Source organism: Hordeum vulgare, chromosome 6H (genome assembly GCF_904849725.1).
Source record: "Hordeum vulgare subsp. vulgare chromosome 6H, MorexV3_pseudomolecules_assembly, whole genome shotgun sequence".
NCBI classification, from domain to species: domain Eukaryota; kingdom Viridiplantae; phylum Streptophyta; class Magnoliopsida; order Poales; family Poaceae; genus Hordeum; species Hordeum vulgare.
In genome coordinates, this window is record NC_058523.1 from 531973553 (window position 1) to 531988026 (window position 14474).

At 44.0% G+C, this 14474-nt stretch overlaps 1 protein-coding gene across 1 annotated transcript; it reads left to right on the top strand.

Moving 5' to 3' along the window:
- The first annotated feature begins 3830 nt into the window (after positions 1–3830).
- Positions 3831–5361, top strand: LOC123401510. The gene is made up of 2 exons (XM_045095334.1): positions 3831–4175; positions 4899–5361. The coding sequence occupies exons 1-2, from the start codon at positions 3951–3953 to the stop codon at positions 5106–5108; spliced, it is 435 nt and encodes a 144-aa protein (XP_044951269.1). The 5' UTR covers positions 3831–3950; the 3' UTR covers positions 5109–5361.
- The last annotated feature ends 9113 nt before the right edge of the window (positions 5362–14474 follow it).

Genomic DNA, 14474 nt, shown 5'->3' on the forward strand with positions numbered 1-14474 from the left:
ATCGTGGGATTGATCGCGGGATTGTTCGCGGGGCGGATCGAGGGACGTGAGGACGTTCCACTACATCAACCGCGTTCACTAACGCTTCTGCTGTACGGTCTACAAGGGTACGTAGATCACACATCCCCTCTCGTAGATGGACATCACCATGATAGGTCTTCGTGCGCGTAGGAAAATTTTTGTTTCCCATGCGACGTTCCCCAACAAGGTTGTGCCTCGCAGGAAGCAAATTCACGCCTCTCGAGGAAGGAAAAAAGCCTTTTTTAGAGACTCAACTGTGTCTCTCGCGAAGGCAAAACTGTGCCTCTTGAGGAAAAAATATTATTTTTTCGTTAAAATGAAAAGTTAAAAAAATTGGTCCAAAAGCTAAGAAAGACCGAAAAAACAATCTAAAAAGCCGAAAAAGCGTGCAATAAAATAAAATAAAATCCAAAGAATACATCCAGAACACGACACATGGCGATGGCTGAGAACACGTCAAGTGTCGGTGCCTGAGAGTGACCCTTCGGAGTCTCCCGAAGGAGCTCTTCAATTAGATACTGCTAGGCCAAGAGCATGTCTAGCAAACCACTTAAAAGTGTACCCGTAAAAAAAGAGGCGTTTTACAATTTCGGTCAAAAAACGACGCCTAGCATATCCCATAAAACTCGTTTGGCCCTTAATTTTTTTTAAACATCACTGAAAATCCATCTGCAGGAACCTCGTATGTACAATTTCAAAGACAACATACATTTTAATCTGTAAACCGATCAAACCTTGTTGGAGCAGATGCGCTACCATGGAACTGGCTGGAATCTACGAGGAACTCACTGGAATCCGTTGCCGCATGTCGGAATTGCCTTCGCCGGTTCAAATTGTGGCCGACTCGACCTCCACTACCGAGGCAAAGCCGTCGACGGGCAGGGCGGGGCAGGCCACCGACGACCCCAATCAAGGCGGAGCGGCATCGAAGAAGGGCGTGAAGCTGGTGCGGCGACAGACGGTTCTAGGCTCAATCAAGGACAGACAGGCATGCCAGGGAGCGCGCAGTTGGGGCTGGCGGCGTAGGGCTCCTTCACTGCACACGTGGCCAGGAACGGGCGGCGCCGGGGCGCCGAGGCGAGGCACGCCGTGGCCGAATACGGGCTTTGTGAGGACGCGAGGAAAAAGGGAAAAAAAAGAAAAAATAGTCTATAATGGGATACACTTTTATTTACGGGGTCTGTTCTGCCCAGGGCAGTTTCACACAATAAAAATGGTTTAGAGTGCATCTTATACGCATTTTTAAGGATCAACTTAACGAAATCATTAATTGAGGAGTATTTCTTTTAAAGATCACTCTCACCTCCCGGTGTGACAAGTGGCGCACTACATGTGTGCCACTTGTCGCAACCTGGGAGTTTTTCCTTTTTCGTACGCCTTATTTAAAAAAATATTTTATCTCTTAAACCGTGTGTCCAAATTTCGAACCATATTCATCTTGGGTTCCTCGTGTGGAGATCTTCCAAACTAGATCCCATTTTGATAGGTTTTAATGAACTTTTTTCATAAAAAAAGAACGAAAAAGTCGGTCGAAAAAACGATGCCTTTCACGATAGAAAAACAAACAAAAAACATGTTTCTTTTTCATTTCCGAGAGGCACGACTGTGGCTCTCCCGATGGTAAAATTATGTCTCTCGCACAAGCAAAATCGTGTCTCACAGAAAAAAACATAAAACATATTTTCTTTGGTTTTTGAGAGACACGGCCGTGTCTATCATGAAAGCAAAACTGTGCCTCTTATGAAAATAATAATAATAAATATGTTTTTTTGTTCCCGAGAGGCACGGCCATGCCTCTCGTAAAAGAAAAACCGTGTCTCTCACGAAAGAATTAAAAAAATGTTTTTTCATGCATTTTGTTTTGTTTTTTATATCCGAAAGTTAAGAAATGTCGGAACATAGAAAACCATTCTAAATCCGAAAATGCATGCGAAATAAATTTCAGCTATTTTAAAATAAATTGCATATTTAAAAAAAATTAAAATATGTAAAAAAAAGAAACTTCATCAAATTTAAAATATGCGAAATAAATTCTGTAAAAAAAGAAAAAATCTTTTGGATTTTGAAAAAAAATCTTCATCAAATTTAAAATAATGTTCAGCTATTTTACTGAACTTTGTGTAAAAATTCATCGATTCTAAAAAAAAGTTCACAAATTGAAAAATTTCATATCGAAAAACATTTCCATCAATTTTATAAAAATATCACGAAATTTAAGTATAAAACATGAATGGAAGAGAAACGAGGAAACGGAAAGAATAGCTAAACGGGCCGGTCCAATTTAAAGGGCTTATGGCGCCCTTTTGCAAAATGCGTCCGAAGCGCTAAATAGAATGTGCCCCCTGTACGTAATTTTGTATCGTGTACCAATTGGGTTGGCAATTGGGTCCTTCTTCTACCTCAACCCTGTTCGACTCCGCGTCTATGTCCAATTGCTTTCTCCCTCGTAAAAGGAAGTCCAATTGCTCTAACTCTAGGCCTATAATAATAGCACTAGCGCCTCCCGTCGGTTCTGCTTTCCCGTGAACGCTTGCGCCGCCGCCGAGTTCCGATCCTTCCGTAGATCTCGAGAAAGGCGCCGTCGGGCCAACCGTGACAAGGAATCAATTGCCCGTCGGCACGGCCATGTCGTCGCTGAGTACCCAGCTTCCCTTTGATTTGGATCTAGAGAAAGGCGCCGCCTGGCCGGCGGCCACGAAGGAGGAGAAGGAGCAGGCCGTGCTGTACCCTCGCCTGGTCAAGTATATGTTGGCGGTGGTGAGTCTTTTGCTCTTGTCTCCACTTATCTTGCTTCTAGATATTATGAAAATTATAAATTATTATGTAAATTATTATGTAAATTATTATGTATATATTTTACGAAATCATATGAAAACTATAAATGTATTTTATTTTAATTGTGTCTGTATTATTTATAACAGAAGATTATAATGTATGTAACTTTTTACAAATTTTTGAAATGAAAAAAATAAACACGTTAAAAATGGTCCGCATTGTGGTCGTTTTACCCACACGAGCACATTATGTTATGAAGAGAAATTATACTGTGTAATATTACGTTTTGCGCGTTGGATTGGTATTTGTGGCCGCTATCTGGCCTTAGAGTGCAGGTTCGAATCATTGATCCAGTATTATTTTTCTGAAATAAATTTCTTTGTTTATGTTGATCAGGCTTAGTATCTAAAGTATGCAATATATGTTCTTCAATCATGTAGATGTGATTTTGTCCAATGGCTAGGCACACCCACAGCCGAGCGACACACCGTGGGTTCGAACCCGCGTTTGACCAGTTTTTAATTTTATACAAGTTGTGTTGTTTTTATCCGAGAGCTTTTTGTAAGAGGAAAATTATTCGAGGGGGGTTCCGCAAAAAACTAGGCCCCGCGTCTTTCTTTCCGTCGTCCGGTCACTGACAGTGGTCCCCCTACCAGGCTGACGTGCCTCATCAGTGTCGTGGACGTATACAAATGCGATTTAAACCGTATTTGCTTGTTCATGCCAAATTATGAGATCAGTTCGATGTATTTTGCAAGTTCAGACACTAAAGTGCATAACTGAGGCAAGTTCAAGCACCAGTGGGGTAATTACCTCTTTTGAAAAAGGTTGTGAAATTTGAGTAAAGAAAAAAAACAAAAGAAAAAAGAAAGAAAAGAGGAAAAAGAAAAATAGCTAAAAGCGCTAAATAGAATATGCCCCCTGACCGTATCGTGTACCAATTGCGTCTTACTCCTACCTAAACCCTGTTCGGCCCCGCATCTATGTCCAATTGATTTCTCCCTCATAAAAGGAAGTCCAATTGATTTCTCCCTCATAAAAGGAAGTCCACGCAGCGCCTCCCGTCCCCGTCGGTTCTGCTTTCTCTCTGTGAGACGCTTGCGCCGCCGCCGCGAAACCCCTCTCTGTGAGACGCTTGCGCCGCCGCCGTGTACATGTCGTCGACGAGTTCCAATCCACCCGTAGATCTCGAGAAAGGCGTCGCCGGGCCAGCGGCGACAGCGAATCAATTCACCGTCAGCGCGGCCATGCCGTCGCCGAGTTCTGACCTTCCCTTTGATTTGGATCTAGAGAAAGGCGCCGCCTGGCCGGCGGCGACGAAGGAGGGGGAGGAGCAGGCCGTGCTGAACCCTCGCCTGGTCAAGTATATGTTGACGCTGGTGAGTCTTTTGCTCTTGTCTCCACTTATCTTGCTTCTAGATCCACCCAGCATGGTTCCACATCAGTTTCAGTTTCTTCATGCATGACAGTTATGCGCCATGTCATTGGTGTTGCTACTTGTAGGCAGATCATTGTGTCGATGCATTCTAATTTCTAATGCTAGTTAATTACTCTCAACTTACGATTGTGTTGGTGTAAGCTCAAACTTTCCAGTGAGTGGATTGTTGAGAAGCCCACTCGTTGCCGCCCCCAAATTAAAGGAAAGAAACGAAGCATATGGTTGGCCATGACAACCTTTGTGCCCTACCAAAAGTATTGAGAAGATTCCCATCTTTGTGCATGGCACATACTCCATCTGTATCTAAATACTTGTCGTTGTTGAGGGAAACAATTTCAAGTTCCCCAGCGAAAAGTATTGTGGTACAGATCGTACATATGTTTTTGACAACAAATCTCGCAGCTAGTATCAAGAGCCTATAGAACAAGAGCATGCCAATAGATTCACCTTAAGTATCTGTCTGCTGATTTTGGCCATTCTGATTTGCTAATGCTCGGGTGCTTTAGTGACGTGTTAACCTTTTCACTATACTAATCAGGCTCCTGCTTGACATGCTCTTCATTGTTGAATTGAATTCCATGCAATTTATTTCTCCTGAATTTTTCTTTTCTGCTCAGAAACTAACCTTCTGTTATCCTGCCTGCTGCTTGTCTCTCCTTTGTAGGATATGATATATTGTCTGCTTTCATTTATCCCGCTCGTATGGGCTATGAAGAAGTTTTCCAACAACCAGAGGGATACATGGCTGGTTATTATTATCGCGTCGCTAGTCAGGATGTTGTTAATCGGCGTCGCTCTGCTTGCCAAGAAGTGTACACTAGGAAGCGATGATGGTGATCTCAGTACCAAACTACTAGCAGCATCTAAGAAATAAGCCAGTCAAGTGAATAAGCGGTACCGTCTAGTTAGTATTTGAGCTTTGAAGTACGCAAGGTTCCCTGGTCGTGGTAATGAACCGGTAGTTGCATGATGAATGCGTTTAATCTAGTTCTTGAGCTTTTGCACAACCTCCTGACGATTGGAGCTGCTTCCAGATTTGTGTAAATTTCATTCCGAGTTATTTCGTTGGGAGTGTAACTTAATGATTATACATTGTTTATTTCTTGTTGCACGTGTGTTTACTGGTAGAACTCTAGTCATTCTATTGCATTAGCACCAGCCAATGGTAACTTGGGAAGGGACGGTGACCACGCATCCATGTCTGGATACTACAAGTCTTTCTTCTGCTCTCATCAAGGATAGGTAACTACCACCATGATCAGAACCACAGCCCCAAGCTTCGACCGCAGGGAAAGCAGAGTTCATTGAGCTGGGCTATCTGGGCTGCCTAATGCTCGACTGAAACTAGTTTGGGGTCACTCGATTGATCCAAAATTTATTTTCGGTCGCTTGGTCTGCAGCCAGTCCCTTTTATAAATATATAATATACAGACAAACAGTTCATGTTTCAGTCAGTTGTTTCAAAAATCCAAACTGATGAATAGAGGTGGATAATATATTTCAACACTTCCCTTCACGTGTAGGCTATGTTAGTCCTTAGACATGGGATCGATGTAGGCCGCATAATCGTTTTATTTAATGTCGCGTTAGTAGGGTTTTAAACTCAAGACCTTGGCCGCCCAACATAAGCCTAACGGCAGCTTAATCACTTGGTATTTTTCAGTTGGCATGATTATCCTATAGAATTAAACCATCTGTTAAAACAAGACTAATTATCTTTCTTGTTTATTGCCAAAAAACAAATTATGGGTAGTGGACTAGTGGTTCATGTGTGCATGTGAGTAGCTAAATACCTGATGACATAGTCATGTTAGTGCACGAGGAGAGTGAGGGAGTCCGGGACTGAGGGGGTCCTCGGATCATCGGCTCATCTCTCGTAGGCCGACTTGTTGGGCCACTCTATTGAAGACCAGACTACGTGATGACCTCGTGTTCAGAAAGAAAAACTCTGAAGATTGGCGTATCGTCCAAGTCTTGAAGTCAACATTGGCGCATCTATCCTCGGTTGGAGGCCAGTTATGTGTAACCCTAGGTACCCTTGGTGTCTATATAAACCAGAGGGTTTCGTTCATAAGAGGAGGTCGACTCATCTAGGGTTTTAGCTCATATGATCTCGAGGTGGATCAACTCTGTAATTCTCATCCACATCAATATAATCAAGCAATACGTAGGGTTTTACTTCCTCAAGAGGGCCCGAACCTGGGTAAACACTATCTCCTTCGTCCCCTGTTACCCATCGATCTAAGGTCCACAGCTCGGGACCCCCTACCCGAGATCTGCCGGTTTTGACACCGACATTGGTGCTTTCATTGAGAGTTCCGCTGTGAGATCGCTAGAAGGGTTGATGGTGCGCTTAATCATCAGCAATCAGGTCTGCATCGGGGACATCTTTGTCCCTGTGCAGGTTTTTGTGTTCGGCGGCATCACATTGCGTGTTGATCCGGCCGACCATCTCGGCTAGTTCGGAAACTTCGCCCCCAGCCAAGAGATAAGGTTCAGGAATCTGGAATTCTCCGCCTACTCCCGGGGCGATCTGTTCCCTACTGGGCTCTCTGTCTCGTTTGATGAGCTCCAAAATCCTGAAGCCTTAACTTCGGGTCTCTTGCTCGGTCCCGCTCTCGTTTCGCTCTCCGCTGGAGAGCCGGTCTTGTGCTCGGAGCCGATCTCAGCGCCCAAACACCAGCGTTCGGCCCTTGCCGAACACGCATCCTTCATGGATGCCCCGGAGGTCAGCCCCAAAAACCTTCGAAAGCTTGATCAGGACAGCCTCACGATATTAAACGAGACGCTTGACCGAATCCAGTCATTCGATATCGTGGATGACATATACCCGACCCACGTTTAGATCGGCCCGAGGTTAGATCACGAGGGATTTCGCAGCCCACCCACCACCCACTTGGTAGCCACTATTGAAGACTTAACCGATATGTTGGACTACGCCTCCGAGGAGGCACAAGACATGGACGACGAGGACCACGCCCCCGCCCTTATAACTACGGGGCGGTGGACAACCACCTCCACCTACGACAACTACATGGTGGACACCCCCGATGACAAAGGCGACCACACACACAAGAAAAACGACAACAAATCCGGGGAAGAGCCATCAAAATGTCGGCGACAGCGCAAGCAATCCAAGGCAAACAAAGGAAGGAAAGCCATCCCGGGCATCGGTGTCACGCCCAATTTGCGACCTATCCTCAATTTTGGCACGAAGGCCTCGTCAGGGATAGAAGCGCATCTCGTCGTGTCGCAAGAATGGATATCGTTACAAGTACATGTACTGAAAAGAAGAGGTATATAGTAGAATTGGCTTACACTCGCCACAAGCTACATCAGAGTCACATCAGTACATTACATAACATCAAGAGTAAGAGCAGGGTCCGACTACGGACGAAAACAAACGAGAAAATAAGAACGACGTCCATCCTTGCTATCCCAGGCTGCCGGCCTGGAACCCATCCTAGATCGATGAAGAAGAAGAAGAAGAAGCAACTCCGAATGAACAATTAACGCGCTCGCGTCAAGTAACCTTTACCTATACCTGCAACTGGTGTTGTAGTCATCTGTGAGCCACAGGAGACTCAGCAATCTCATTTCCAAAGGTATCAAGACTAGCAAAGCTTAATGGGTGAGGTATGGTTAAGTGGTGAGGTTGCAGCAGCGGCTAAGCATATATTTGGTGGCTAAGCTCACGAGTACAAGAAATAAGAGAGGGAAAATCTACGCATAACGGTCGTGTCTACTGATGATCAAACGAATGATCCTGAACACCTACCTACGTCAGACATAACCCCACCGTGTCCTCGATCGGAGAAGGAACTCACGAAAGAGACAGTCACGGTTACGCACACAGTTGCCAAGTTTTAATTAAGTTAACTTCAAGTTATCTAGAACCAGTGTTAAACAAAGTTTCCACGTTGCCACATAACCGCGGGCACGACTTTCCGAAAGATTTAACCCTGCAGGGGCGCTCCAACTAGTCCATCACAAATTACCACAAGGCGTATAGAAATCCTCAATCATGAAGCTCGCGATCTCGTCAGATTCCCTAGTGGAAAACCTCAACTCTCAGATTTGTTGGAAATATGCCCTAGAGGCAATAATAAATTAGTTATTATTATATTTCTTAGTTCATGATAATCGTTTATTATCCATGCTATAATTGTATTGATTGGAAACACAATACTTGTGTGGATACATAGACAAAACACCGTCCCTAGTAAGCCTCTAGTTGACTAGCTCGTTGATCAAAGATGGTCAAGGTTTCCTGGCTATAGGCAAGTGTTGTCACTTGATAACGGGATCACATCATTAGGAGAATCATGTGATGGACTAGACCCAAACTAATAGACGTAGCATGTTGATTGTGTCATTTTGTTGCTACTGCTTTCTGCGTGTCAAGTATTTATTCCTATGACCATGAGATCATATAACTCACTGACACCGGAGGAATGCTTTGTGTGCATCAAACGTCGCAACGTAACTGGGTGACTATAAAGATGCTCTACAGGTATCTCCGAAGGTGTTAGTTGAGTTAGTATGGATCAAGACTGGGACTTGTCACTCCGTGTGACGGAGAGGTATCTCGGGGCCCACTCGGTAATACAACATCACACACAAGCCTTGCAAGCAATGTGACTTAGTGTAAGTTGCGGGATCTTGTATTACGGAACGAGTAAAGAGACTTGCCGGTAAACGAGATTTAAATAGGTATGCGGATACTGACGATCAAATCTCGGGCAAGTAACATACCGAAGGACAAAGGGAATGACATACGGGATTATATGAATCCTTGGCACTGAGGTTCAAACGATAAGATCTTCGTAGAATATGTAGGATCCAATATGGGCATCCAGGTCCCGCTATTGGATATTGACCGAGGAGTCTCTCGGGTCATGTCTACATAGTTCTCGAATCCGCAGGGTCTTCACACTTAAGGTTCGACGTTGTTTTATGCGTATTTGAGTTATATGGTTGGTTACCGAATGTTGTTCGGAGTCCCGGATGAGATCACGGATGTCACGAGGATTTCCGGAATGGTCCGAAAACGAAGATTGATATATAGGATGACCTCATTTGATTACCGGAAGGTTTTCGGAGTTACCGGTAATGTACCGGGAATGACGAATGGGTTCCGGGAGTTCACCGGGGGGGCAACCCACCCCGAGGAAGCCCATAGGCCTTGAGGGTGGCACACCAGCCCTTAGTGGGCTGGTGGGACAGCCCAAAAGGGCCCTATGCGCCTAGGAAAGAAAATCAAAGAGAAAAGAAAAAAAAGGAGGTGGGAAGGGAAGGAAGGACTCCCACCCACCAAACCAAGTCCAACTCGGTTTGGGGGGGAGGAGCCTTCCCCCTTGGACTCGGCCGACCCCCTTGGGGCTCCTTGAGCCCCAAGGCAAGGTCCCCTCCCTCCCACCTATATATACGGAGGTTTTAGGGCTGATTTGAGACGAGTTTTCCACGGCAGCCCGACCACATACCTCCACGGTTTTTCCTCTAGATCGCGTTTTTGCGGAGCTCGGGCGGAGCCCTGCTGAGACAAGGTCATCACCAACCTCCGGAGCGCCGTCACGCTGCCGGATAAATCTTCTACCTCTCCGTCTCTCTTGCTGGATCAAGAAGGCCGAGATCATCGTCGAGCTGTACGTGTGCTGAACGCGGAGGTGCCGTCCGTTCGGCACTAGATCGTGGGACTGATCGTGGGATTGTTCGCGGGGCGGATCGAGGGACGTGAGGATGTTCCACTACATCAACCGCGTTCACTAATGCTTCTGCTGTACGATCTACAAGGGTACGTAGATCACTCATCCCCTCTCGTAGATGGACATCACCATGATAGGTCTTCGTGCGCGTAGGAAATTTTTTGTTTCCCATGCGACGTTCCCCAACAGTGGCATCATGAGCTAGGTTCATGCGTAGATGTCTTCTCGAGTAGAACACAAAAGTTTTTTGTGGGCGGTGATGTGCGTTTTGCTGCCCTCCTTAGTCTTTTCTTGATTCCGCGGTATTGTTGGATTGAAGCGGCTCGGACCGACATTACTCGTACGCTTACGAGAGACTGGTTTCATCGCTACGAGTAACCCCGTTGCTCAAAGATGACTGGCAAGTGTCGGTTTCTCCAACTTTAGTTGAATCGGATTTGACCGAGGAGGTCCTTGGATGAGGTTAAATAGCAACTCATATATCTCCGTTGTGGTGTTTGCGTAAGTAAGATGTGATCCTACTAGATACCCGTGGTCACCACGTAAAACATGCAACAACAAAATTAGAGGACGTCTAACTTGTTTTTGCAGGGTATGCTTGTGATGTGATATGGCCAACGATGTGATGTGATATATTGGATGTATGAGATGATCATGTTGTAATAGAAAATATCGACTTGCACATCGATGGTACGGCAACCGGCAGGAGCCATAGGGTTGTCTTTATACTAACGTTTGTGCTTGCAGATGCGTTTACTATTTTACTAGGATGTAGCTTTAGTAGTAATAGCATGAGTAGCACGACAACCCCGATGGCAACACGTTGATGGAGATCATGGTGTGGCGCCGGTGACAAGAAGATCGTGCCAGTGCTTTGGTGATGGAGATCAAGAAGCACGTGATGATGGCCATATCATGTCACTTATGAATTGCATGTGATGTTAATCCTTTTTATGCACCTTATTTTGCTTAGAACGACGGTAGCATTATGAGGTGATCTCTCACTAAAATTTCAAGACGAAATTGTGTTCTCCTCGACTGTGCACCGTTGCTACAGTTCGTCGTTTCGAGACACCACGTGATGATCGGGTGTGATAGACTCAACGTTCACATACAATGGGTGCAAAACAGCTGCGCACACGGAACCCTCGGGTTAAGCTTGACGAGCCTAGCATGTGCAAACATGGCCTCGGAACACATGAGACCGAAAGGTCGAGCATGAATCGTATAGTTGATATGATTAGCATAGAGATGCTTACCACTGAAACTATTCTCGACTCACGTGATGATCGGACTTGAGATAGTGGATTTGGATCATGTACCACTCAAATGACTAGAGAGATGTACTTTTTGAGTGGGAGTTCTTAAATAATATGATTAATTGAACTAATTGTCATGAACATAGTCTAATGATCTTTGCGAATTACGATGTAGCTTGCGCTATAGCTCTACTGTTTTTATATGTTCCTAGAGAAAATTTAGTTGAAAATTGATAGTAGCAAACTTTGCAGACTGAGTCTGTAAAACCGAGGATTGTCCTCGTTGCTACGCAGAAGGCTTATGTCCTTAATGCACCACTCGGTGTGCTGCACCTCGAGCGTCGTTTGTGGATGCTATAAACATCCGACATACACGTTTCTGATGACTACACGATAGTTCAAGTGCAAAATACTTAATGGCTTAGAAGCAAGGCGCCGAAAACGTTGTAAAACATCACAGAACATAAGTGATGTTCTAAAGAGATGAAATTGCGATCTCATGCTTGTGCCCTTGTTAAGAGGTACGAAACCTCCAACAAGATTCTTTGTCCACAAAGTAAAGGAGAAAAGCTCAATCGTTGAGCGTGTGCTCAGATTGTGTGACTACGACAATCACTTGAATCAAGTGGGAGTTAATCTTCCAGATGAGATAGTGATGGTTCTCCAAAGTCACTGTCACCAAGCTTTGAGAGCTTCGTGATGAACTATAACATATCAAGGATAGATACAATGATCCTTGAGCGATTCGCGATGTTTGACACTGCGAAAGTAGAAATCAAGAAGGAGCATCAATAGTTGATGGTTTGTAAAACCACTAAGTTTCAAGAAAGGCAAGGGCTAGAAGGGATACTTCGTGAAACGGCAAAACAGTTGCTGCACTAATGAAGAGACCCAAGATTAAACCCAAACCCGAGACTAAGTGCTTCTATAATGAGGGGAACATTCACTGAGGCGGAGCAACTCTAGATACTTGGTAGATAAGAAGGCTGGCAAAAGTCGAAAGAAGTATATTTGATATACATGATGTTGATGTGTACTTTACTAGTACTCCTAGTAGCATGAGGGTATTGGATACCGGTTCGGTTGCTAAGTGATTAGTAACACGAAATGAAAGCTACGACATAAACGGAGACTAGCTAAAGGTGAGGTGACGATACGTGTTGGAAGTGTTTCCAAGGTTGATATGATCAAACGCCGCACGCTCCCTCTACCATCGGGATTGGTGTTAAACCTAAATAATTGTTATTTGGTGCTTGCGTTAAGCATGAACATGATTGGATCGTGTTTATTGAAATACGATTATTCATTTAAAGAGAATAATGGTTACTCTATTTTCTTGAATATTCACCTTCAATGGTTTATTGAATCTCGATCGTAGTGTTACACATGTTCATGATATTGGTGCCAAAAGATACGAGTTAATGATGATAGTACCACTTACTTGTGGCGCTGCCGCTTGAGTCATGTTAGTATAAATTGCATGAAGAGGCTCCATGCTGATGGATCTTTGTACTCACCTGATTTCGAATCACTAGTGACATGCAAATCATACCACATGAGCAAGGCCTTGTTTTCATTGAGATGAAATAAGATAGTAACTTGTTGGAAGTGATACATTTTGATGTATGCAGTCCAATGGGTGATGAGGCACGCAGTGGATATCATTATGTTCTTACTTCACTGACGATTTGAGTAGATACAGGAGTATTTACTTAATGAATCACAAGTCTGAAATGTTGAAAAGTTCAATTCCGTTTCAGAGTGAAGTTCGTCGTAACAAGAGGATAAACTGTCTACGATATGATCATGGAAATGAATATCCGAGTTACGAGTTTTGTTACGCAGTTAAGACAATGTGGAAATTGTTTCGCAGTTCATGCCACCTGGAACATCATAGTGTGATGATGTGTCTGAACGTCATAGCCACACACTATTTGGTATGGTGCATACTATGATGTCTCTTATCGAATTACCACTATCGTTTATGGGTTATGCATTAGAGACAACCGCACTCACTTTAAATAGGGCACCGCGTATTTCCGTTGAGATGACACAGTATAGACTGAGGTTTAGAGAAATCTAAACTGTCGTTTCTTGAAAGTTTGGGACTTCGACACTTATGTGAAAAAGTTTCAGTCTGATAAGCTCGAACCCAAAGCGGATAAATGCATCTTCATAGGATATCCAAAACAGTTGGGTACATCTCCTATCACAGATCCGAAAGCAAAGTGTTTGTTTCTAGAAAACGGATCCTTTCTCGAGGAAAGGTTTCTCTCGAAAGAATTGAGTGGGAGAGTGGTAGAACTTGATGAGGTTATTGAACCATCACTTCAACCAGTGTAGCAGGGCGCAGGAAGTTGTTCTTGTGGCGCCTACACCAATTGAAGTGGAAGCTGATGATGGTGATCATCGAGTATCAGATCAAGTTACTACAAGCCTCGTAGGTTGACAAGGTCGCATACTACTACAGAGTGGTAAGGTAACCCTGTCTTGGAGGTCATGTTGTTGAGCAACAGTGAACCTACGAGTTATGGAGAAAGCGATGGTGGGCCCAGATTCTGACAAAATGGCTAGAAGCCATGAAATCCGAGAGAGGACCCATGTATGAAAACAAAGTGTAGACTTTGGAAGAACTACTTGATGGTCAGAGGACTATTGAGTAAAGATGGGTCTTTAAAAGGAAAGACAGACGATGATGGTGATAAGTCACTATTAAGAAAAGCTCGACTTGTCGCAAAGATGTTTCCGACAAGATCAAACTGTTGACTATGATGAGTCTTTCTCACTCGTAGCGATGCTAAAGGTCTGTTAGAATTATGTTAGTTGTTGATGAATTATTTATGAAATATTGCACATAGGATGTCAAAACATTGTTTTCTCAACGGTTTCTTTGAGCAAACATTGTATGTGATACAACCAGAAGGTTTTGTCGATCCTAAAGATACTAGCAAGTATGCAAGCTCCAGTGATCCTTCAATGGACTGGTGCAAGCATCTCGGAGTTGGAATATACACTTTGATGAGATGATCAAAGATTTTGGGTTTGTACAAGGTTTATGAGAAACTTGTATTTCCAAAGAAGTGAGTGGGAGCACTATAGAATTTCTGATAGGTATATGTCGTTGACATATTGTGGATCAGAAGTAATGTAGAATTTCTGTAAAGCATACAAGGTTGTTTGAAAGAAGTTTTCAAAGGAGTACCTGGATTACGCTACTTGAACGTTGAGCATCAAAGATCTATGGAGATAGATCAAAAGCGCTTAATAGAAGTTTCA

Bases quoted from the DNA above. Each gene is read 5' to 3' on its own strand.
- LOC123401510 (XM_045095334.1), top strand. From the start codon at position 3,951: ATGTCGTCGACGAGTTCCAATCCACCCGTAGATCTCGAGAAAGGCGTC. The intron at 4,176-4,898 runs GTGAGTCTTTTG...TCTCCTTTGTAG, and splicing joins TCAAGTATATGTTGACGCTG to GATATGATATATTGTCTGCT.